General features: G+C 37.0%; 1 protein-coding gene across 4 annotated transcripts in view; it reads left to right on the top strand.

The window, feature by feature from the left end:
* NLGN1 (neuroligin 1) overlaps positions 1-26,724 on the top strand; it is a 767,045-nt gene that overhangs the window by 138,654 nt on the left and 601,667 nt on the right. For 2 of the 4 annotated variants that reach the window (XM_072961073.1, XM_072961083.1), the window contains exon 2: positions 17,083-17,895. In XM_072961073.1, the coding sequence (XP_072817174.1) occupies positions 17,403-17,895 (493 nt within the window). In that variant the 5' untranslated portion in view covers positions 17,083-17,402. Of the gene's footprint in view, positions 1-52; positions 427-17,082; positions 17,896-26,724 lie in introns of those variants that run through there. The other 2 variants (XM_072961069.1, XM_072961090.1) reach the window with 2 other exon arrangements.

The raw sequence follows: 26,724 nt of genomic DNA on the forward strand, positions 1-26,724 counted from the left end.
AACGTTGTTTGATCATTTGTATTTCTTGCCTGATGGTCGGATTTACATGGAGGTGGCTTTGGGTCCCAAAGATTCCGGATCGTGGTTGCATCTGGAGAGAAAAAAGGATCAATCGACACGTTTTGGAAGTGTCCGTGGGTGAATAAAAAAAAAAAAAGGGAAAGAAAGAAAGGGGGGAGCACAAAACTGGGGTTGCGGCTGCTTAAAGAAGGAAAATAAAATAAAGGAGGCATCTTGGAATCTGAAGCAAGAATTGCTGGGTGCTCGACATTCCGAAAAAAAAAAAAGCGTCTAGGAACTGGTAAATACTTTGAGCAATTCAGCTTGCATTTGACGGCGAAGTGCTGTAGAAACTGTCTCCTTCAATTATTGGAAGGGGACCTGGGGAAGATGAGGGGCTCCCTCTGTGGATTTATCTTACTGAGGGTAAGTTTGGGGGTCTTTTATTGGGAAGGGGCTGCCTGTTGTGCCGCTGCGCGGAAGGTGCTGCGGCCGCGGTGCCTGTGAAATGGGAAGAGAAGGGGGGATGTAAACCACCTCGCGCATCTCTGGTGGATCGCTAGGGAGCTAGCTAGATCGAGCTTAAAAACCTTCTTTTGTGGCGTCGGTGGGGAAGCCAAGCAACCCTCTAAGCTCTCAACTTTGCATTGAAAATCTCTCAGCTGGGAGATTCCTCTTGGATCCAGTGCTTTCTCCTGGTGCTACGTTGAGAGGAGGCAGCGATGCCTTGGGAAACCTGCATGTGGAGGGGGACAGCCCAAGCAGAAGCCGCTGCCGCCTCGGCGGCGGGTTTTGCTGGCTGTCTTGGCTTCTGGGGGAATTTTGCAGCGGAAATTGGCCGTTTTCGTATTGTCTCTTTCTCTCTCCCTCCTTCTTCCTTCCCCTTCCCGCCTCCCTCTTCTCTCAGCCGAACACTAAAGGGTTACAGGGTCACTGCATCGGATAGAGACAGTAGAAGTGGGTGACCGGCCACACATGTTGTCTTGTAATTCGCTTGCACGACTTTGCATAATACAGTCCGAGGTAACTTTTTTCGAGTTGGACGAGTCCAGGAAGTCATTGCAGCCTTTCTGCCGAGGGTCCAGGCTGGCAAGTGCGCCAGGCAGCCGGCTGCATTTCGGATGCATCCCTACCCTAGCTGCTTCCCTATTTACTGGCTTTTCTTTCCAACTGAGCGGTGCGCGCGTTCCCAGACATCTTCTTGCGGCTGAATTCAGGGGTTTTTGTTTGTTTGTTTGTGTTTGGTTTGGTTTTGTTTTGTTTTTTTAATGTTGTTTCGCAGCTCTCAAGAAAAGCTCATCTTTATTTGCAGAAGGAAAATCAATTTCATCAGCTATAATTAAAATTAATCACCCAAATGAGTGAATATTAATTGACTTAGGAAACTAAAAGTTGCTTTGGAATCCAGAAAAGCATATTATTCTGAACCAATTTTGGAGCCCACATAAGTTCAGAACAATTACATATTAAGGACTCATTTATTTAAAATATGCATAGAGATATGCTAAATAAATTAATGCACTCCCTTCCCTTTATAAGCTTATACGTCAGCTCCATAATTTTAGTTGACTTTTCCTATTTAAGGCCAGTTCGTTAAATTTTAAACCTCAGACACTAAACTGCATTAGAATAAAATGGAGCTAAATAAGTGGTAAGATACAAAATAATGTATTTACTACATTTTAATTTTTTAAAGAAAAGCATTAAATATTTTTCAGTGGTTTCTGTTTACAGATTTTGAAATGTATGTAGATATTTCTGTGGTTTTAGCACTGAAGTCTTTTTATTAAGTATGAACTAATTGAAAGGCAGCTCTTGAATGTCATCTAAAGCACTCATCATCCCAGTGCTCATTTCAGGAATTCCAGATACATCAGACATTCTGGTGTTAAAGAGGAGCTTCCCCAAACTTTCTTCCTAGATTTGTGTGTGTATATATGGTTCTTGAATCTGAATTCTGAAACAAGCACAATGCCGTTTCTTTTTCTTTTCTGAGATTAAATAGCAAAATATGAAACTCTTGTCTCCCAAGAATTCTCTAGTGGAACAGTTGTTTCGTATTTCTTCAGACTTGTGGAAGCTTGTCTAAAGACGATAAAAACAGTAAGAAATTGTTTCTACAAGCCCAACTGTTAGGAACTATCTGAGAGACTAGGTTTGCCACCACCTTCTCCTTCTTCTTCTTCAGCACAGCTCTAAGTCATGTGGTTCATGTGCAACTTGAACTAGAAAAATGGATGTTCTGTGTATTGGCACATTCTAGCCACTGATCCTAGCCACATAATCCAATAATATTTAACATCTTTTTTTGTAGTTTAAATTTTAAAAAGACAGCTAGCACATAAAGTACTAGATGATAATAGCAAATAAATAATAAAAGGTGAATGGGAGATGGGCTGGAATTCCTCTTTTTAGGCTAGTAGAGAATATAATGTTGATACTATAAAAGTACATGGAGAATATGAAATATGAAAAAGGAAGTTGTTTTAAAAGTTAACCTGAATATTTCACAACCACTGACCCAGTGGTCCTGGCATGTGCCAGGGTGCTAAAGCAGAAGAGGCAGCTTAAGTGCCTTTGTCATGGCTGAACAATATTTTTCTCTGTCAAGAATAATCAATACTTTCTAGTCCCTCATTCCATTTTCTTTTGGCAGTGAAATGGAAAGGGGGAAACTTTGGCCTACTCTATGGTTTCTACAGGCAGTTCCTACATAAAACTTTGGTAAACTTTGTAGGTGGTAGATCCACTTTAGAAGGTTGATAATGATTGAAATAAAAATAAAGAAAACTCCACACTACAAAAAAAATTTGAAGCTGTAGCCAGTAAATGAAGGGCAAGTTACCCAGTTACATAAATATTCTCTACTAATTTAGTGGAAGACTCTTAAGAACTACTGAAAAACCTAAAGAGTTCACTTAGAAAATTAATTACATTTGCTCTACCTTATCCAGATACATATTTTTTGTCATGATTTTTAAAAAGAACATGGTATCCTTGATCAGCTGTTCCAATTTTGCTACATAATAACACAAAATTTGGTAGTTTGGGGTAAAGGAATGGAAATCCTCAGTTAGCCCTGAAAGTTGTAAGCACAGTGCCTAATGTGTGTGACAAGAAGTAGCACTGGGTTCCCTAAAGCTCATCGCCATGGAAAAACTGATGTTGCATTCACTAGAGCTTTGCTGCGCCTGTCCCTTGAAAGCCTAACATTCAGGGGGAGCTAATACATTTGTAGCAGATTCTTTCTATGATTTGAAGACATTTAAATAGAGTTAAATGTTATTCTACATTAACCGATTTTTTAAAAAGGAAATTACCTCACACTCTTAATTGAAAGCAAAATGAAAAGGGCAATCCATCTTTAATGATTTGTTGAAATTTAACACATGGTATTCCCAAATGCAAATCTTCCATCCCTTTTGCTTTATTTATAGAAATTTATAGAAATACAAAAAAACCCTTAAAACTTTTAAAGTTTTAATTTTTAATATTTTCAATTTGCAAAGCCGAGAAAAAAATTTTTAAGAAAATTAACATAGAACACTCATGATGAATCTAGGGTGTCCTCTTTAATGCCTTTAAAAGGTAATTTAAAACATTTTGAGGTAGCTAACCTCTTAATCTTGTGGGATAGCAACATTCTCAGTTGTTCCTAAGAAGAATAACTCCTTAATAGTAACAGGTTTGATTATTTTTGCTTTGTTATTAATGGCATCACATTGACAATGTCAAATATTGCTATGCTGCTATAAAAGGATATGAATTATTTCTGCCTTGAATATCCCCCCCCCAAAAAAAACCCCACCTGTTTGGTAGCAAGCGTGTGAAAAAAGAAAAACTGCCAACTTGAAGCTTAACTGAAGTCAGGGAAAAATAGTAAATCACTCCAGGCATTTGAAATTATTAGACATTAAACTTTTGGGGGATTTTATATGAATTCTTTTTATAACAGTCAATATAATCTCTTCTGTGCCTATTTCCGTTGCATGTAAGAGAAATTCTAGTCAATGGCAAAACGCTTTACTGCTGCCATTACTGCAGACTTTATAGATCAGAGATGTGTCAGCATGTTAGCTTTAGCAGTAATGCCTCTTTTGTGTGAAACCTTATGGGCCTTGCAAGTGCTCTCTCATCCTGACACTCATAAAACGTTCAATCCCCATATTTATTATTTAATATTCTCCCTATATATAGCAGCAGAACACTTCAATATATGAATGTGTAGCCAAAAAATAATGGGCGTGAATGGGACTAATGAGTTTTAATAAATACACTTATTAGGGTCAGCTAAAGGAAGTTTAATTAAGACAAACAAGTTGAGCATGAAATTCATTTTGGAACAAATGCAAGTTAAGTTATCGCTACAGATGTAAAATAAAAAAAAAACCACAGGGATGCATCTCGGGAAAAAAGTTCCAGGCTGAGATTAGACCTACTTAATGCAGTTGACCTCTTAGGACCTGCCTTTAACTTGATGAGCTCGGGTCTGACTTATGAAGTTGGAGAATATATTCTACTTTTTCACAATGTTTTTACTTTTCTGTAGCAATTTTGGCTTAGTATGTTAACTTTGTATCCAGGCATGCTTTTTGTATTAGTTTCCTTGAGACAGGACTTTCATTTTCCTGTGGTCTACGCATATACCTGCAGTTAGAGCTACCTGCTAAAAACCACGCCATCCTTTTGTGCTGTGAGTGGTGCTTCAGTAAGAGAACTGCTGATATGGCAATTACCTGCACTCATAATTCTGTTTAATCTTTGGCATAATTTAGAAAAGCTATTTATCTGTTGGCTTGCTTATTTATTTATTTGGTAGTAGCATTGTATATTGGGGCAGAAGTTGGAGAAGAGATAGGGTATAGGGCAAATATTTCCTTAGAATGTGGTTTTCTTAGATTTTGTCTGTATTTAAGTAACATAGGTACATTCTGGAAAGTGTGAAGAAGTCAGGCAATAAAATGAAGGTCTTACATATGCTCCTCAACAACTGCCTTTTGGGAAACATCTGATTGATGTACTAATTTATTCCTTATATAGGCCTTTGGCATCACTTCTGTGTAACAGTAGTTTTTTCTTCCTTGAAACACCCAATGAATGTTGAGTCTTCAGAAAAAAAGAGATTAGTTGTAACATTTCAAAGTGAATTGAAAATCTTGTTGTCTTTTTAAAATAATCATGGTGAAGACTTACATATTGTCATATAGAATGCTCACCATGTTTGGAAATTCAACATGGTCACACATTAAATCAGTGAATACTGAATTGATAAAAATTAGCTTGGAATTATCACTAGCTTAAGTTTTTCTCATAGGGCAACCATTCCTCTTATGACAGAACTGACCAGGAAAACAGTGATTACTATGTATCACATTGACCAACATTTGTCACAATATTCACACCTGAAAATAACACTTAAGCCATTTAATAGTTAACCACAACTCTAAAAGGAATAAAGTTCATTTCAGTAACTGTTACGTTTCAAGTCAGTGCATCTGTTATTTTTAATTTAAATTAATATTAGTTAGCTGTCCATAACTTTGCACACAAGTGACGTTATCTATCTTTTCTCTTACGGGTTTAAAAAAAAAAGGTTACTAGTTTCATTACCTCTTTAACTGTGCCAAGTGTTCTAATGAGTATGTTGCTTGAGACTGATGCCAAAAGCTTCTATTATTTAGAGCTGTGGTGTTTAGTAATAACATCTGAGGGGTTATTTAATATACAAAAGTAAGACATTTTACATGCCACAATAATACAGTAGCAGTAGTCCATGTAACCTCAGTGACAGCAGGGTTTTTATCTGGCTGTTCAAAGCTATGTGTTTCTCCCCAGCATCTAGAACAGTACTTTGCATATTATCAGTGACCAATAAATATTGTCAAATGAGTGAAGAGACCTGGTTCTAGCCTTGGATGTTAACAACTAAATATGTAACCTCTTTCTTAATACCTGGTCTCTTTGTTTTTGCTTTTAATTTTTTCTTAACATAAATCAATTATTATTTGAATTGACAGATATTTTAAAGTGATGTGCAAATTCCAAAAGTAGAAATGAATACATTTGAAAGGTTGCATTTTAATCAAAGGCAAATAATAATTGAAACATTTTAGTGAAATTTTATATGGTTTACTGACTTTTTAAAATAAATTATTTTATCAAGACTTACAAGTGTAATAGGATTATTTATGTTTATAATTTATTGAAATGTGCATTAGAGCTATTTTCTGCCGTGTAGAAAATGTGCTATCTCAAGGAACTTTGGAAGTATTGAAAATTATTTCAAACATTTAGAACATAAATATTAAGATCTAAAATATAATGACATTTGGCATTTTGGTCATAACTAAGATTTTTGTTTTGTTAAACACTTTGTAGTTATAAGTTCCCTATTATTCAAATTTATTTAAGTGGTGAATTCATTTAAATTTGTGTTCCATGTGTATAGTAATTTCTTGTGAATATATATACTCATTGATGTTTTATTATGCAAATGGCCCATGAATAGAGTGTTGTTTTGAATTTTGTTATTATTAGTACTAATAGAGCTATAATATGAAGGGAAAATAAAAGATGTAGCTATCTGAAGAAGATTGCAAATGTAATATTCTTTCCCCTCTGGGGCCCTGGTTGAGCTCTCAGTCAGGTCAAGAGTCATAGGAACCACTGATGTTGTTTGGTGCCTTACATGAAAGGAGTTGGCAGTCTTCATCCAGTTCCTAGCAGACAGTGACTCCTTAAACAATGGCAAGTGTAGTATTTGCCAATCCCAGCAGAAGCCTAGGACTGAATGGGCACAAAGGTTTAACTGCCCCCTCTCTGCTAATCATCCTCCAAGAGGTCAAGATTGACTCACCCTGGCACAGGGCCATACTGAGAAACTTAGCACTGTCTCTGCCAAACTTATAGCTATCCTCTGGCAGCAAGCGATGTTTTAAAGAGGACTTTAATTAAGCAGGACACCAGGAATGGCAAGTCTTCACTCTTCCCAGGCACAGCAACTCACCAGAAACAAAAATAGGTTTAAATAGTGAGTTGAGAACGTAGCACTGCTCTTAGATTGTACTGTTTTCTCCATAAAGATCCTGGCAGGCATAGTTAAGTTGCTTCTGGACAGTATGACTTGCAACCCAAAGGTGGCCCTTTTCAGACAAAAGCATCACTTTAATACCAAGGGAAGCGATCGGTTCTACCTGGCTATCTCTCCTAAGCTCTTGAATGATTATTCATTTTCTTCTGGGGGATCTCAGCATCATTAATTGGTTTTTAAAATGTGTCCTGCAGTTTCTTACATATACATCAAAACTGTTGCCCACACTTTTTTTTTTTTTAACAACCTATTTTATCAATTCCTGCCGTTCTCACCCCATTAACCTTCTTGCTCATTTGGAAGTCAAGACTTCTCATTAGATTTTACATTTAACAGTTGATATTTGGAGATTCTATCTGAGAATAGGGTCAGAATAAACAGAAAGTAAAACTTATTTCATATAGTTAAATGTTAAATGGATTGTTTCGGCTTCATCCCCAAAACAGAACAAACGAGAAACTCACCAGTGTTTAGCCATTTGTTGTAATGATGGTCTTAGCAGAAGTGTTCAGTTGTAGAAGGAAATGCTGTCACTTTCATCTGTTTTCCATTGTGTTGTCGGAAAGCTGTTGTGGCATCTTAGCATCCCATTTTTGGCCAAACAATAATGGAAGTAGCCACCAGTCTTTATGGCCATCCATGTGCACCCCTGCATGAAGAGGAATTTTCATTGTACTTCAGTTTGTTTTCATCTCTTCTCTGTTTTACCCCCTCTTGCTGCAACTATAAAAAAGATAATGCCTTCCCATAGGTCAGGCATCACCTATGAATAAATAAAGTCTGAGGGTGGAGTTAACTGATGAAAAATAATGTAATAAATGAATGGGTAATTTATTCCAGAAATAGTCTCTGATGACCTACAATGTAATGAGTCGTTCTGGGGATAGTTGTTACAAATCAATGATTCAAATGGCTAATCTGATTGTTATTTTTGTGATTATAATTATTCTCATCATGCTTGGGATAAGATCTCACATCCTTAATTTTTTGACCTAGATGTTCTTGAATTGTCAGTTCCTCTCCAGCCTTATGCCCCACCCTTCTCTGAACACACTGATCTCTTTGTTCATTGAAAGTCCCAAGCTTCACAGCACTTACTTAGGTTTCCTCTTGCTTCTGTCTGACACACTTACCCCCTGCCAACTTCTGCTCATCTTTCAGAACTCAGTTTACAGATCACTTCTTCAGGAAGACCATCCTTTGCACTCCAGACTCATGAACTCGCCCCTCAGATCACCCTGTGTCATCCTTCTTGGCAAAGCATTTATGACTGTATCGTCATCTGTGTGATTGCTTCACATGAAGTTTGTCTTCCCTACTGAACTTAAGTCTCTGTGAGAGTTATCACCATGCCTGTCTATTCATCTTGGCCTCTCCAGGGCCCGGCACTAAATGATGTAAGAATGTAAGAGTGAAGAAGGAATCTGAGTTCACAAATTACAGAGATAGGAAGTACTACAGGAAATTCAGTTACAAGAAAGATAACAAGTGCTTTGAGAGCTGAGGCAAGGGAGTGCTTTTGTGGCTGGGAGGATCTGGAGAGCAGTGCTGACATTTAATCCAGGCCTTGAGGGCTTTCAGCGGGAGTCTTCCAGGCAAAATCTGAGGGGGTGGAGTATTTTCCAGGACAGAAGATCTTGGTAAACAAGTTGGACTCAGTTCACTGACCTGCTCCCAGTGCTGTGTTCTGTTTGTTTTTATTAGTATTGTTCACAAAGATAGTTTGCCACCAGGTATAACCTCTGCTGTATACTCATGAATTTTTTCCTTAAATATTTCCTCTTTAAAATACTTTGTTGGTCAATTTTTTTCTCCTATTACTGTCAAATTTTAGTTTGCTTTTTTCCTTGACATTGTTTTCTCTGTTATGTACTTGTATCATGGGAGTTCACTCAGAGTGGAAGGAGCCCAGGGAGAGAGAGAGCAAGTAGAACCCCGCTTACATTTTCTGCAGAAGAAAGGAAGAGAGATTGGGATGTGACCTGGGTACCCACTGAGGCCTGCCTCCCCTTCCTCCTAGAAGGAGGCTCTGGACAAAGCTGAGGAGGAGGCAGGGTTTTTATTTAGAGTGTATTAATTCTTCTGCCTTATCTCTTTCTATTTGTTGGAACTCACTATGTTCATGAAACTGTGTTCTTGTTTTATTGAAAAATGTTTCAGTGGCTTTGTGTTTCTGATCTTTAGTTTAATTACCTGTTACACAGTGATGATAATTATCTCTACCTCATGGTATTTAGAGACAATTAGATGAAATGTTGTAGTTAGCTCACTGGCCCCAGTCCTTGAGCCTTAGTGCTAGCATTAATCAAGTTATTAATTAATTAATGATGGTCAAGGCAGAATATACTTGTCACCACATTTGTTTTTAATAGCTATGTGTTGGCATGGGCACAACATGGGCTATGATAGCCCTTGAACTTCTACATGATTAAGGTCTTGAACTTTGATAGTCCCATCTTCATGATTTTGGGTTCTGATTCTTTTTTCTCCTTGTACACTTCTGGTACTGCTTACCTTTCTACCCAAATTGAGTTAATCTATTGAACACTAGAATTACCATTTCTCATAACTTTTGCTTCTTAAAATTCTACCATTCTTGCTTTGCTTATCCCCAGTTCTAACATGTATCATTTACTCTCTGCCCCAGATTATCGAGTATTACTGGAAAAACTCTCAGTACCACATTATTTGGAACTGCTCCAAATTATGCCAATTAGTTAACCCCAGCAAACTAACCAGCCACCTTCCTATGCACCTCCTGTTGATGTCCTGTGTGTTTCACTCTCCACAAAACTCTCAAACTGAGCATGTGACTTTATTGAGCTAGCCTCGTTCAGGAGCAAAGCAAAATGTCATGCATCATAAAGGTTCAGGGCATGTTCTTGCAGTTAGTCAGTCTTTTTTTTTTTTTTTTAAGCTTTGTGGCCTTCACCTAAAGCCTCATTTTCCTCATCTCAGATAAAAATACTTGGCTTATAAGTTTGTTGTGAGGACTAGATGACATGAAATGTATAAAGTGCTTTGGACAGAGCTTGGCAAGTAGTTGGTGATCTATAGTATTAGCTGCTTGTGATGTCATTTTCACATAAATTTGGATATATTCAGCTATACTTCAAACTGAACATAAAAATAAAATTATTTCTAATTTCTTTCCCATCAATTCATTGACTAAGGTAATGGTTTCCACACCTTTGTGGTCACATCATGCTCTTTTTTTGAAAACCAAATCATAAAAGTATAAAATATATACTTATGTATTCCTATATAAATACCTCTATCATCAGGTTGCAAAACATACACAAAAATAGACATTAAATGATGAGAAAGATAAAGTCAGTATTTTTTAACATGTTATAAACTTGATGCCTTCATTCCATCATTTAATAGCTCAAGATGTAGAGGTTCTCGGGGCGCAGTTCACAGCTACTAAAATGGATATGAATTTGCACTTCAAAGTTATCTTCTTGGTGCTTTCAAACACTTTTGTCTGCTTGTTGTTGTATATGATCCCACAGCCATTATTTTCAGCCTTGCGCAGTAGCTAAAGGAGAGCTTGTACGAGGAGTAGGAGACATTTCATTTCTGCTCCTTTCTTGTCCTTATGATCCTAGTACTAGGATTTCCTTTCATCTGTATTTATCTTGTGGGAAAAACTTAATTCACTAGTCCATTTTGTGAGGGTTACATTAATTATAACATGATGAAAAATGTATAGATCTGCTTGTTCAGTGGTGTTGGCTCTAATACCTCACCAAACATTGAAAAGGAACAGTAACAACAACAAATGCCGCTCACTGTTGGTAAAGCCACCGCAGTGTAGAACCATCACCATCCCAAGAACATCACAAGCGCTGTGTGCGTCACACAGCCATGTAGAGACACTGGCATGAAACCATGTATTCATATAAGCAAGCTTAATTTCTTTCTCTTTTTTGCTTTACATGAAAAATTATAATACATAGAAGGTCAACAGTTTACTTCTCTTCTCTCATCTGGTCCTCTTGTGGTGAGGTATAAACACACTGCTTTAGAGAGCTCTGCTGCACAGTACTGCCAGTTTAATTTTCTTATAAATAGATTTGAGAATACTCTTCCCCTGCTAAGACTATTTAATGGCTTTTCATCATCTAACGAACACAATTCAAACTCTTTAGCCTTGTAATGAAGGGCTTGCTTGATTTGGCTATAACCTGTCTTTCCAGTTTCACCCAGTGCTCAACCTCTCATTTACTCTGTGTTGTGGCCAGTCTAAACTGTGCCCTCCCCAAATGTGGCTGCCTCTTTCCTTTCTGTCATAGGTCAGGTTTCCAAGAGAAAAAGAAAAAGACTCTGAGATGGAGATTTGCCTGGAAAAAATTTATTGGGACATATCATTGGGAAAAACATCTGGGAGGGAGTCAGAATGACAGCCATCTCCTCCCTCTGCCCCTTTCCACATGGAGCTTCGGGACTGGGCTGGCCCTGCAGTTTTGGTCTGCAGTGAGGCAAGAAGACCAGACCCTTCTACACTGGTGTGGACTTGCCACTCGGAATGTGGGAGGTTGAGCACCACACTATCCGTTACATGTCTTTCCCACTGTTTCTAGAATGTGCCCTCTACCTGGAATTCTTCTGTGACTATCAGTGCTGGTCTAATTCTTTGAGGACCAGTTCATATTCCTCCTGATTCATGAACTCTTTCCTAATCCACTGACTCGAGGTAAATCTGTCTTTTCTTTTGAAGCCTAACAGCATTTTTTTCCCTGATTGCATTCATTTGTTTATTCTTCTCATTTTTAATTACTTACTGTGTGAATTAATCACACATTAGTTACTTTAAGTGTTCAGTTACTGAAAGGCCTTAAAGGACTCAAAATAGTTTATACTCTTTGGACAGCTTTATTATAGGCAAATAATATGATAGAGCAACAGCAGGAGAAAGGTATGCATTGAATGGGGTCTGGAAATCTCAGACTCAGGCTTCTTTGTTCTCCCACTGTTGGGTCCCACCGGTAACCCCTTATCTCCAGGTCTTGAACCACCACCAGTGTGCATGTGAAACATCTTGGTAGAGCAAGCCCACAGTCTGCTGGCGGTCAGGTTCATGTATATGGTGAGCTGGTCCCATAAGCTCATTTCAGTTACAGGACTGGGTTTGGCCACTGAAATGAAAACTGCCACATTCCACTGGAACCAGTTATTACTAAATGCAGTTATTAAATTGTTATTACTAAGTCCAGTTCTCAAATCCCATTATTATTACTAAGTGCTGTTGACAGGCTATTTTCTGACCTCAAAACAGCTGATAGATTTACAGGTACAAAACACTATTTATCTTTAGTTGATCAGTCAATCTTCGTTATTCCTGTATCTGAATGTGCAAATTTGCCTATTCAGTAAAATTTATTTGTAACCCTGAAGTCAATACTCACAGAGCCTTTGCAGTCATTCACAGACATGAGCCAAGCTGCAAAAAATGTGAGTCACCCCCTGTGCACGTTTCCTGCTGAGGTCGAGCAAGGTGATGGTCTGACTTCTTGTTTCAGCTCCACTCAGAGATGGACAGAGGATGGAGATGCTAGGGAGTGCGATATAGAGCAAGAATCTCCAGCTCTGGGGCCAGTCAGAGTAAGTGAGAGTCCCAGCGCTGGCATCTGTTAGCGAGGTGACCTCAGACAAGTCACTAAGCACTTCCGAACTTTGTTTTCTCTTTTTTTAAAATAAAGAAAATGAAATCTACTAGGATGAATTGCTTTAGGGTTGAAGATTAGAATTCATAGCTATGTGAAATATGTGTATGTTTATTTGTGTGTGTGTGCACGCATGTACACATGCACACATGAATGTATGTGTGTGTATGCCTATACCCACATATATACAGGTACATATACATATATACACGTCCGTGTGTATGTATACATACACACACGAATTTCCCTCAGAGCAGTGGATCTGCATTCCCTAATTCGCAGTGACTTTATAGAACATAACTATGATGAATAACAACCATCAATTGTATAGCATTGGCCAAGCTCCATGCAGCTCTGGTGGTAAACGTGCAGTTAATCCAGATCAGCCGAGACTTACCCATGCCTGCTCTATGTAAGGGATTTTCACATAGATTTTATGATAGATGTAAAGATATTAAAAAAAATAACAACACAAAATCCTTGCTCCTAAATAAGAAATCAGTAGGGGGAATTGGGTTCTGCAATAAAAACAAAGGGAGAAAATATATAGGTAATAATTTTTAAAAAGACACATCAAAAGCTATATAAAGTTAGAAGTTGGAAACATCCTCCTGGGTCCCACCTCCTTGTACTTCGTATGTATTTATTGAACACGTGTCACATTCCCACCTACAGTAGAGCCATTTTTTATGTGACTTATTTCTTTGCAATATTGTAGTTATTTGGGAGCAGTGACTAGATTGTACCTGTCTTTAAATCCTCATAACATTTGTAGATACCAAATACATGTTTGTTGAGTGAACAAAAGGTTAGATGGATGTGTCCACCCACTGTGATTATTTAATGTCCCAGAGATTTCTCTCTACTCTCTCCAGCATCATCTTTGATCTGGGTCACTCAGGAACAAACTAGTTGTTGGACCAACTGTTATGATGAATTAATGCAAGGAGATAATATATTCCCATTTATGATGTCCTTTTAAGTGTTATTTATTATTAATTTATTTATCTCAGTGGGGAGGCACATGCTTTAACCCAAAGGGAGAAATAATGGGGGAATTTGTGAGCTAGTATCTCCACCTGCTGCAAAGTCAGGAAGCTAGTCCTGTGTGGATTTCTAGGCTCATCTACTTGTCTGAACTGCTGAATAAGGCTTTTCTGACCTCATCATTTTAATGGATTTATTATAAAATATTTCAAACATACAGAAAAATATAGATAATTTCATAACAAATATGTGTGTGTGTGTATTACCCAACTCTTAGATTTGTGAAACTTGTAGTTAATTAATTATGATATTTTAAGGCTTCATCACAGATTATCTTTCTTAGTTCCAATTAATCAATTAATAACTAATTACTTGCTAGAACTAATTTCATACCCTTTCCTCCTTATCCATGGATAACAAATATTCTATTATTACATATTTATGCATCTGAATAATATGCAGTTTTGTTTTGCATATTTTAAGCTTTACTTAAATGGCATTTTACTGTACCTAATCTTCTGCAGTTTGTTTGCTTTGCTCAAAAATTTTGAGATTTATCTATGGCAATATATTTAGGTCTAAGTTCTTTATTTTCACTGAAGTATAGAATTTTAATTTGTGAATATATCATAATTCATTTATCAATATCTATTAATGGACGTTTATGCAATTATGAACTTAGGCTTTTTTTGATTACCTATTATTATTTTAACATGATCTTGCTTAAATACATATGAACACCCAATCACTGCATTCAGTGTAACAAGGTAAAAAAGGTAACAAAATAAAATCTAAAGTTCCAATAAGAACAGAGTAGGCCATTTAAAATTTTTCTGTTTTTATGAAATTGTCTGAGTATTTACCTAGATTCTATTTTCTGAAGGAACATAAAACACTTTTACAATTCAATTTTAAATGCACTAGGATCAAGTTTTTAAAATGTGTTAATTGTGAAGTGAGAGACTGTATGGTGTGTAATGATCAAGAGGCTGGCCTTTAAATTAGATGCCAGTGGGCTCCTGTATCTGCTATTGATTCTCTGAGAGACCTGGGCCACGGTACTTAACCTCTTTTAAGTCTCAGTTCCTTGTGAGTAAAAAGGCGATAACTGTTGAACCCAGTTTATAGGGTTGTTGTAAATGAGGTATAAATTCATAAAAGCTAAGGGTTTGGCATATACTAAGGAAACACCAATAGACAGAAAAAGAAAAGCCCTGCCAACAAATTTAAGAGTCTTTATATTTAGGATATATATATAATTCTCTCTCTATATAAATTTTCAGTTATTTAAAGAAGCCATAGTTTTACATTAGACTTGGGCAACTGTTGTTATTATAATAGTGACTTCTGAAAAATATTTGGGGTTGATACTGTAGTTCTCCATACAGGGACGCCCATGTATAATGGGGTATTTTTGTAACCTCAAAAAGCTAAACATTATTAGAATTTGAAAATTTACTGTGGTGTGCAGAATTCTAATCCTCCACAATTTATGTTAAAGTAACACGTCAGTGGGAAACAGCAACCCTTTTATTTTTAACACAGTTAAAGATTTGTGAGTACAAAAATGAATGTTATTTTGTTAGTAACCAAACAAGTACTTTTTATTATTGATGAGATACCAAGTATGTAAAAAAGAATTTTTGGAAATCACTGTGCTTGATAATTAGGCTGAATAAAATATGATGATAGAGACTTTTAAGGCCTCATCACAAGTTCTCTATTTTAGGTGTCAAAATTGTGCTTTTTAACACCAAAACGTGACTAGGAAAGACTCAGCCATGCTGTGACCCACCACAATTCTGCGCAAGAATGAACATAATATGCTCTTAACAGCAATTGATTTGTGTAGCTAAATCTTCAATACATGCAAGCATTCTGGGACAGAAATGGGATGGGTCTAAGCCTGTCTTTTGTATGTTAATATGCTTTCACAGCAAAGGTATGCGAATTAACACAGACTGGAGTATTCTTGAAGAAGACATTTATCTCCTTATTGCCGTCTGTGATGAATTGTGCGGAGCTAAAGGAACCCCAGGCTTGAACCAAATCTCCTGCTGCCCTATATAGTTTTCACAGTCTGTTTTTCAATAGCACAAAGTCAGGAAGCCTCACTGCTAGACCAGCACTTCTTCAGGAATCTTCCCATAGTATGACAGGAAAGAACCATCTGTAATACAAATCAACACTATTATTTTCAAACTAAGCACTTTAAAACGTTGCTTGAATAAGAAAAGACAAATTTGCCAAGTTGTGTGCTATTTTGCAGTTCATGTAAGATTACACTCTGAATTGCACTGCACTGAGTGTTTCATTTTTTCTGATGCATCTTAAGTTGAACTGGGTAAACAGCATTAGATATTTGATTAGTATTAATATGCAAGATGCTATGATTAGGTATGATTGTTCTTTTAAACTACCACACTTTTTTTTTGTAGTATTCCTTTGATCTCTAACAGATAGTGAAAACATTTGTAATTTAAAGTATATTGACTTTGATTCAGACATTAATTTTCCTGTTGCAAATTTACTGATACCTAAAATATATAGCTAGATGGTTAAAAAAAAAAAGTCTGCAAAAATGATGCCAAGTTGTCTCTTTTCAAATTGTGTCTGAAGCCATTTTGTCTTTTAAGTTCTTGAATCTTAATTTACGATGAGGGACCTGTAGCCAGTGATTTTTTGCATACTTTGGAGAAACAGCAAGGAGATTGACCTTATAAGGTAGTTGCATTTAAATGATCATAGTTGAACTAGTACTGGGTTTCTTGTCCTGACATTAGCTTTGTTTTTTCTGTATAGCATGGGATTAGGGACCACCTTTTTATTTGTTTGTTTGTGTGATATATGTATGTATATATATATATATATATATGAGAGAGAGAGTCATTCTTACAGTTTTTCTTACATTCCACTAAATCCCTACCAATATTTTAAAAAAAGATTTTCTGGTATTGAATTCTAATTTTTAGTATGTTTGATGATTAATAGTGTGGTTCCTTGAAATGACTGAAGACCTTCAATAAAGGGAAAATTTCACATATAACCTTCAGTTTTTAAGAAAACCATATTGTAAAATGCTTCTGAAACTCTGTATTTTGACAAGGCTGGCTTCCACTTTGAATGTGTATAAAGTCAGGAGGCAAGTGTCTCACTCTTCTAATAATCAGTTGTTTCACTTGTCATCTCACATCAAACCATGATTTTCCTATGGTAGTACTTAACTCACCTGACTCCAGCCACTATGAATGTATATCTGTAGCTGGTAAAACATCTAGTTATCACTCTGTCTATTTAGCTTGTTCATACTAATGATTTATTTTCATTTTTTTCTAGGATATAGACCTGAAGCTAACTGGATTTGATTTATAAGAGGGAAATGTACAGTCAATGGCCACTCTCGTCACATTGCTACTATGGAAAACAGAATGATCAATAGGATATGGTCTGATAAATAGTGATGACTGAAGATGCTACTTCAATACGTGTGAAATCAGTGGGAGATACTGGCTGCATGAAGAGCTTTCTGAGCTTTTCTTGACAAGCTCGCTTTTAAGAAATCGGAGGTGTGTTCTACCATTAGACAGTCTGTCTCAAGTGGATACAAATACCTTCGCCTCACTGTAACCAGACAACTACACAACTAATGTGGGACCATGGCACTGCCCAGATGCACGTGGTCAACTTATACTTGGAGAGCAGTAATGGCGTGCTTGGTCCACAGGGGATTGGGTGCCTCATTGACCCTCTGTTTGCTGGGCTGTTTGCTTCAGGCTGCCCATGTGCTCTCACAAAAATTGGATGATGCAGACCCTCTGGTGACTACCAACTTCGGCAAGATAAGAGGGGTTAAGAAAGAACTCAATAATGAAATTTTGGGTCCTGTTATTCAGTTTCTTGGGGTTCCATATGCAGCCCCACCAACAGGGGAACATCGTTTTCAGCCTCCAGAACCACCATCTCCCTGGTCAGATATCAGGAATGCTACTCAGTTTGCACCTGTGTGTCCCCAGAATATCATTGATGGCAGATTGCCAGAAGTCATGCTTCCTGTGTGGTTTACTAATAACTTGGATGTGGTTTCATCATACGTACAAGACCAGAGTGAAGATTGCCTGTATTTAAACATATATGTCCCAACTGAGGATGGTGAGTTCACCAAACAGGGAGATATATTTTCCTTTTCTATTCTAAGTTCTAACAATATTAATTCATGTGTACTGGTAGCATGCATGGCTTTTCCTGTTGGCATGTAGACATATTTTACATGCGTGCATGCCGCTCTTTTTGTTTATGTGTGTTGGTGTATCTGTTCATATTTTTTTTTCCTGTGCCTACTCATTTTCTTTCCTCTGCAGCACGTATATTCAGGTAGAAATGGGTTCCTAATTTCCATTTCCTACCGAATGACTTCTGAGAAGATGCATCAGCATTTCTCCATTGCATGTGCAGGCTCAACGAATTGGGGATCCTTCGCACTCAGTAAACGCAGGAGCGTATTGAGTTAGATAGTGGTGTTGCATGTTCCGGCGGTCTGTGATGGAGCGCCATGTTATTTTCTAGTCTTCTATTCATTTTTCAGTAAAAAGAATATCCAAGGAATGTGCCAGAAAACCCGGCAAGAAAATATGTAGAAAAGGAGGTATGTATAAAAGTGGAAACAAAAAATGGGGGAAACAGCTTGCAGAGGAAGAACAAGATATTCTCCCTGAGGATGATTTGCTGACGCTGGGAAGTGAATGGTTAGGTGATACTTGGAATTAATGATGTCCGTCAAAGAACAGAAAGATGGTTAAGGAGAGCGCTAGCTGAGTAGAGGACATTGACAGAGCTCCTTGGTGGTGCCTTGTGTGCTGGTGCTGGTAGCATTGGCAGGAGCTGACTCTCTGCTTTGTGTTTGTGTGTAGAGGAAGAGATACTTAGGCCATTTCTGTTGCCTGCAGGGGACCCAAAGATGCTGCCTTCCCCAGTGGTCAACTTTGATCTCTGAACCCTTTTCTACAGAGAATAGATTCCTATTTCTCTTAAAATTGATCAGTTCAGTCACAAGCCTAGTTTTGTTTGTTTGTTTGTTTCTCCTTAGTTTCTTATGAACACCCTATGAACTTTCTCATGTAAGGGTAAATTTGCCGTAACTATTGGGCAGTTACCATTATTAAGGAACGGTATTTTGTTTTCCCAGGCAGTCTTTCCATTTTCAGTCACTCTTTCAGAAGAAAATGAGATTTTGCAGCTTTTTATACTAAATATTTACAGTCTTAAAATTGCCTTAACATTTTTATATTTATGTTAAACAATTTAAAACATAGGGAAGAACATGATTCAGAAGCTACAATTAAATCAACCTTCAAATCATCCTCTAGCCAGATTGAGCAAATGTAGACACTGACAGCTGCAAGCTTGCATCTGAATGTAGTTTGTCCACAATCCATTTTTATATAACATCCAGTAAATCACTCCTAGGAGAGTATGATTTTCCATGGCAGTAAATTATCTAAGTGTTATTTTGACCTTATTATAACTTTGTAGAATTTTCAATCTTCATACAGAAGTCATATTAATATTCTAGTGCTGTACATTCTATCTCTCTGTGCACTTCTAATCTCCTGGCTGGACCAAGTCAGATTTCATTACAACATCCTCGTGGGGTGGGAAGTGTCTCAACTGTTCTGTTTTACTACGATTGCATTATGTGGAAGAAGCTTCATGAAACTGAATCCTCAATTGCAAATCAGCAGTATTTGCCTTAAATTGAGTTTTAATTTGTTTTATTTTTGTTCTTGTTTCTTTGGCCATGCTAATAGAATGGGATTCAGCCTTTATTTTATTATTGATGTCATCATTCGGGTTAAAAGAATAGCGTGCTTTAGAAGGTGGATGTGGAGGCAACAAGAAGGATACTTTAAATAACTAAAACAAAGTCTCTTGTTTTCTTCCCAAATGAGACTAACTGCAGTAATTTACATGCTTTCAACTAATGTACACTGCTGCAGTGGTTATTATTATGCAGCTTATCAAGCATGTGTAATTAGCTAAGTGACTTTCGCCTCCTATCATAAAGATGTTGATTCACAAAGTCATAAATAAAGATACTATTGAAGAATGCATAACTAGAGCATAATACATGAAAATATGTACAATAAAAAAAAAAACCCGATAAGGACATCAAAAGGTAAGCTAGTATGTGAGAAAGTGACCTTTCTTCTCCTACAACTTCAGAGGGAAATGGATTCATTAGGAGATTCTTTTGCATTGTTCTTTGGATTGCTGGTTCCATCTGCTTTATGAGAGAATTGGCAAAGAAGCATGTAGGCTGTGCTGTTTCCTTTGGCAAACTTTGAACTAGTTTATAATTAGCCTGAGGACAAGATCTATAGATGCCTGTGTCAGTCTGTGTAGTATACAGTCCAGATCTATTGTGTTTTTATATCAAGAATTCTAAAGAATTGTTTTACTTTGGTTTTTTGGTATTTAATATATCCCACTATCATTAAATAAGTTCTGCTTTTTTATTAGCTGTTTGTATATTGTCCTAAAATCTAAATAACATAGAATTTAAATGTAATTGTCTATATAAATAGTCTTTTTTTTTTTTTAAAGAAACAAAAGTAAAGTTAGAGCTTGACTTTTAGGCAGAAGAGAAGAAAAATTTCCCGACTTTCAACTTTTTTTGCTGTCATGAAGGGTCCATTCTGGTCACTTCAAGAAATTATATTATCCTGGTTCAAAAAGTATTAGTTATTTCACATTTATGCATGCACTAATATATATTGCATGTGGACTACGAGTTCTTAAACAGAATCCTGGAAGTGTATGAATAATGATTTAGGAGCTATAGGAATAGTTGTGTTGCATTTTATCTAGGCGCTAATACAATTCTGGCTCATTATTTATCTCACTGCTTTGGTTGTATGCGGTCATCTGCAGAGGCAGATGGATCCCCGTCCTTGTACCAAGTACCCTATAATCTGTATTCACTCAAAACTATTTCTTAATTGCCTGTTGTAAGTCATGCACTATTCAAGGGGGTCAATAATGAATGGAACAAAGATCTCTCTTCCCATAGAACTTACATTCAAGTAAGTTTACAAAGAAAAAAGTGTTTTCTGTACTTCAGTCTGTATAAAAGGATGAAAATCTCCCTCCTCCAAGTGTCACCTTGCTGTAATTTTTTAAATAGAGCTTTTATAATATTTTCCTGTGTAATAGAAGAAAAAAACATAGTTTTACCAATAGGCTGCCTCTCGTTTAAAACAGGTCCCAGTTGCACTTTTTAATCTATCTTTTTTACATTTCCCATGATAGTTTTCACCGTATGTTAATTACTCTCTAGATATTTCTTCAGGGTTTTATCCTTGCAAAATTGAAAGAAAGGACAAGTGCTTAAAATGAGAAGAGCGTCAACACTCGGCCAAACAGGCAGATAACACGTGGCAGAAACCAGAATTTGGATGTAGAGGACTGACGTGATTTATCACCAGAACTTTGTGACGGGAGCAGATTACTATCCTTATCTTCAGATATGAAAGGAGGTTCTGAGAGTCAGATGTTCTGATCCAGTTTCTACTGCTAGGAAGTGGTAGAGTCAGGTTTGGCCCTAGTTCCTGCTTTTATTAGATGCATTTCTATTATGTTAAAGTACCTCCTGTAGATGATTTCTATAGCAGAGTCTTGTATTTCTCCACCCTCTCACCCTCCCCTTCTTCCTGCCTGCTTTCTGCACATTCATAGCGCAGTTCATAGAATACATAGTGAATTCTTTTTATTCTATCAGTTGACTCTATTTTAGACAGGCTTAATGGTCACCCTAATTGAATTAGGTCAAACCAGTGTTAGCAGCTGATTTCTAGAAAGCATGCTTAGTACCCATTTTACTGAATACTTTTCAATAATACACGTTTTCTTAGTCCAGACCAAGATCCTGACGTATTCCTCCTGTTGTTAGGAGTAGCTTTAATTTGCTTATATTTCATTTTGCTTCTCCAGTTTGCTCACTTGTGAGAGTTGCCAACCAACAGTAAAGTGGTCAAATGTTAGGCAGTAAACACAGAAAGGAGGAGCGAGGGACCCGGAGAATCCCCAACATACTGATTGCCTTACAGATACCCTAGAGTGATTTAACTTTGTGTTTCTCCAGCACTTTGATTGTATTATTTGTACAGCTCTTCCGAGATGAACACAGAATTAATTTTAATTTCTGTTGCAGTTGACTCATTTTTTTTACTTACCCCAATTTTTATTTATAGATAATTAGATGTCTCCAGTACAATTCTTGACTCCTTGAGAATTTTACTCCTGATTTTCATAAATATTTTATTTTATTTTACATGCTCTGTTTGGTAATCTTTACCTGAGATAATGCTGAATTTAGTCAAGAGCTTCTTCCACAAATTTAGGGTTTATTTGGTGATTTGTTGAACATAGAGACTGACTTTTTCCTCATTAAATATATATAAAAATTACTCCTATCACTGTCAATGTATTTAAGATTTTACAAGGGGATTATATTTATATTACAGAATGTTCTATCTTCATTATTATACAGTTCTATCTACTTTATTCATGTAGCAAATGTTTATTGAGTCCTACTCTGTGTTGATTACATTATTGCTCTTGGCCCCTGAGATGTATCAGTGAAAACAAAAACAAAAATAAAAAATCCTTGCCCTCTGGAGCTTATATCCTAGTGTGTGGAAACAATACACACAATAAACAACTAAATGTAAAAGGGTAGAAGAAAATGAGAAATAAGTAGTAAGTGCTGGTATGGAGTGTGAAGGTAATTTTAAATAAGATAGTATAGTCTTCTTTTGAGCAAAGACCTGAAAGGAATGAAGTAGGTATCTGGGGAAAGAACACAGCAAAGAGCCAGTGCAAAGGCATTAAGGTGAGTCTGTCCTGTGAATTTAAGGAACAGCTAGGAGTATAGTAAATCTGGAAAGGGGAGAGAGAGAGAGGAAATGAGGTTTAGAAAGATCTGACATTATATTAAAGAGATCATTCTGACTGATATATGGAGAGTAGATTGCAGGAGAGTATGGAGAAACCATGAGAGCTAAGAAGAGGCTGTTGTACTTTGAACAAGACATCAGCCTGTTCCAGGCTCAGACCAGAGTTGTTACCATGGAAGTGGTGGAGCCTTGATACATTACGAAGATGGCATTTCTTGGTCATTTGGTATGGGTTGTGGAAGAAAATGAACATTCAGAGAAGATTCGTAGATTTTGGTCTGAATACCTAGAAGGATAGATTTGCCATCAATTAAGATAGAAAAAAGAAACACAGAATAGTTTACAGAGAGGCACAAAAGAAAGATGACGTTAAATTTGGGACATGTTAAATTTGAGGTGACTCTTACACATCCAACTGTAGACATCAGGGAACTAGTTTGGCATTCAAAAGACAGGTATAAATGGAGATTTAAATTTGGGAGTCATTGTGATGTATGTAAGGTAAACTTTTAAAGTCGTGAGGCTGAATGAGAATAGAGAAAAGAAGACACCAAAGATTAATCCATGAAACGTTCCATCATTAAGAGGTCTCAGAGAGGAGAAGGGAAGTCTTTGGAGACAGAAATTATTATGTGTGAGATGGGAGGTAAACCAAGGTATTTTTGTTGTCTTAGAAGCTAAATAAAGAAAATACATCAAAGTAAACAACAGTGATCAACTCTACCGAATGAACTTTTTGTGAGATGGTGAGGGTCTGACACACTGGAGTGGGTCTAAGAGAATGGAAGAAGATTTGGAGTCACTAAGCATAAATAATTATTTTAAGGGGTTTTGCTATAAAAAGGAACAGAAAAAAAATGGAAGCTTAAGGACAATAGAGGTTGTTTTGTTGCTGTAGGTTAAGATGGAAAACAGAGAAATGTTTGTATATAGTATGAGGGGAATAGTTAGTGAAAAATACAGAAGAAAGATGGTAGACTGCTAGAATAATATCCTTAGAGAAAGATGGGCTCTAGCAAACGATTGGAAGTTTTGGATGAAAAAGAGCATTGGTAGATAATTTAAATTAGAATATAGCTAGCAGAGTGCATGAGCAGGAGTACATGGGTCTAGGGAGCAGTGTGATTGTACTCTCATCTGATTGTTTCTATTTTAGTTGCTTGCTGTGTGACACTAAGGGAAATGGAGGCAGAATTAACATTGGTGAGCTCTTAATATGTTCTAGACGTTTAGCCTTGCTAATTTATTTAATATCACAACAATCCTATGAGATTCTTATTCCCACTTTACAAATGCAGAAATGGAGAACCAAAGAGGTTAAGTATCTTATCCAAAGATACATAATTTGTTAGCGGCCAACTGTCTTTCCTTTAAGGAGACTATTTTAGAGCAGAGGGAATAAAACAACACAACAACAACAGCAACAATCCTGTTTATGTGGGATCCCAAATCAGACAGAAACATGAAATTGGTGGCCAATTTGTTAGTAGAAAAATCACTACATTCTGGAATAATTAGAACATCTGATTCATTTGGGGTTTGAAGATGAATGGAAACTAGATTAAACCAGAGATTTGGCTTCGTATTTGAATTACTATCCTTGGACAGATGTGGTTAAGTCTTCTAAAAGCTCAACAGTTTAGGTTGGAACTCCGAAATGAGGTAGATCTAGAAGGGTTGTAAAGTTTTAAAAGGACAACATCAATTGTTCCATTGTTTACTGACAGGCAGAGAGAGTCTCCTGAAGCTGATGATTAAAAGACCATTATAGTTGTCCTACCCAGTTTTTCCAGAGAATAAATACTTTTTTGTCTTATAGAAACTGAGGTTGAAGTTGAAAACATAAGACATGTGCCGCCAGCAAAAAGAGCTATGACACAAAATAAATCCTTTATAGAAAATGCTGTCCTTTCTTCTGTCCATTTTTAATGTATTGTTTTCACATATAGAACATACTGCTAGCTTAATAATTATGATGTAATCTTTAATTAACTTCTACATTCCTTCCCATGACAGGTTTTGTTGATAATCTTTTGGCCTTTAATATTCCTCCTCTTCCTTCTCCCTAACTCCTCCCACCCCCACCCCCATGGTGCTGCATGGTGCAGTTTAGAAAATAACCAACTTCAAAAATCACACCAGCACATAAATTTGTTAGTAACAATCACATCATCTCATTCAGGATTTGATCATCTTACATTCTGGACTAGATATAGAAGCATAATTTCTAACCGTAAGTCCTCACATGGTCCTTTGTAAGTGGACAGAGCACGTGATGTAGCACTGCCTGCGTTAGAGTCCTAGGGCCGCTGTGACAAATTGCCACAAACTGTGTGGCTTTCAACAGCAGGGGTTCATTCCCTCATAGTTCTCAGGGTTGACAAGCCCAAGACCGAGGAGTTGGCAGGGCTGGTTCCTTCTGGAGGCTCTGAGGGAGAATCTTCCTACCTCTTTCCTAGGCTCTGCTGGCTGCCAGAAGTTGTTGGCATACTTTGGCTTGTATTTGGCTTTGTGTTACGCCAGTCTCTACTTCAGCTGTCACATGGCTTTCTTTCCTGTGTGTCTCCCACTGTCTCTGTGTCTTCACATGGCCTTCTTATAAGGACACCAGTCGTAAGATTTATGACCCACCCAATCAAGTATGACCTCATCTTAATTACACTTGCTAAGCCCCTATTTCCAAATAAGATTACTGCTTTGCTAGGGTTGCTGTAAGAAAGTACCACAAAGTGCGTGACTAAAACAACAGAAGATTTTGGTCTCACGATTTTAAAGGCTGGAAGTCTGCGATCAAGGCGTTGGCATGGTTGGTTCTTTCTAAGGGCGGTGTGGAAGATTCTGTCTGTCTCCTTGTCTATAGATGGCTGTCGTCTCCCTGTGTCTCTTCACATGACGTTCTCCCTTTCTCTATTGAGGCATGATTGACATATAACATTATATTGGTTTCAGGTGTACATCATTATGATTATTTGTTTATATTGTGAAATGATCACCACAATAAGTCTAGTTAACATCCATCCCCATATAGAGTTACAAACTTTTTTTTCTTCTGATGAGAACTTTAAAGTTTTACTCTTAGCAACTTTCGAATATGCAAGACGGTATTATTAACTATCATGGCCATGCTTTACATTACATCCCCATGACTTATTCATTTTATAACTGGAAGTTTGTACCTTATGATCCTCATTCACCCATTTAGCTCACCACTCACCCCCAGCCTCTGGCAACCACCAGTCTCTTCTGTCTATCTATGAGCTTGTTTTTTTGTTTATTTGTTTGTTTAATTTTTGAATTCCACATTTATAAGTGTATACAGTATAACAGTATAAATATATACTGTATTTGTATTTCTCTGACTTATTTCACTTAGAATATTGCCCTCAGGGTCCATCTATGTTGTCTCACATGGCAAGATTTCATTCTTTTTTATGGCTTAATAGTATTCTATTATGTGTCCTTTATCCGTTTATCCATCAATGGACACTTAGGTTGTTTCCATATCTTGGCTATTTTAAATAATACTGCAGTGGATATGTGGGTACATGTATCTTTTGGAATTAGTGTTTTTGTTTTCATCAGATAAATCCCAGAAATGGAACTGCCTGATCATATGGTAGTTCTGTGTTTTAATTTTTTGAGGAACCTCCACATTCTTTTCCATTGCCACTGTACCAGTTTATATTTCCACCAACATGGCACAAGGATTCCCTTTTCTCCACCATCCTTGCCAACACTTGTTAGTTGTATTTTGGATAACAGCTGTCCTGAGAGGTGTGAGGTGATAGCTCACTGTGATTTTGATTTGCTTTTCCCTGATGGTTAGTGATGTTGAGCTTGTCTTTATACACCTGTTGGCTGTCTGTATGTCTTCTTTAGAGAAATGTCTATTCAGATCCTCTGCCTGTTTTTTTATTAGAGTTTTGTGAGGTTTTTGTTTTTTCCACTATTGAATTGTTAAATTATCCCTTTTGATAAGGACATCAGTCCTATTGGGTTAGGGCCCACCCTCAGGACCTCCTCTTAA

The sequence above is a fragment of the Vicugna pacos genome, chromosome 1 (assembly GCF_048564905.1).
Source record: "Vicugna pacos chromosome 1, VicPac4, whole genome shotgun sequence".
NCBI classification, from domain to species: domain Eukaryota; kingdom Metazoa; phylum Chordata; class Mammalia; order Artiodactyla; family Camelidae; genus Vicugna; species Vicugna pacos.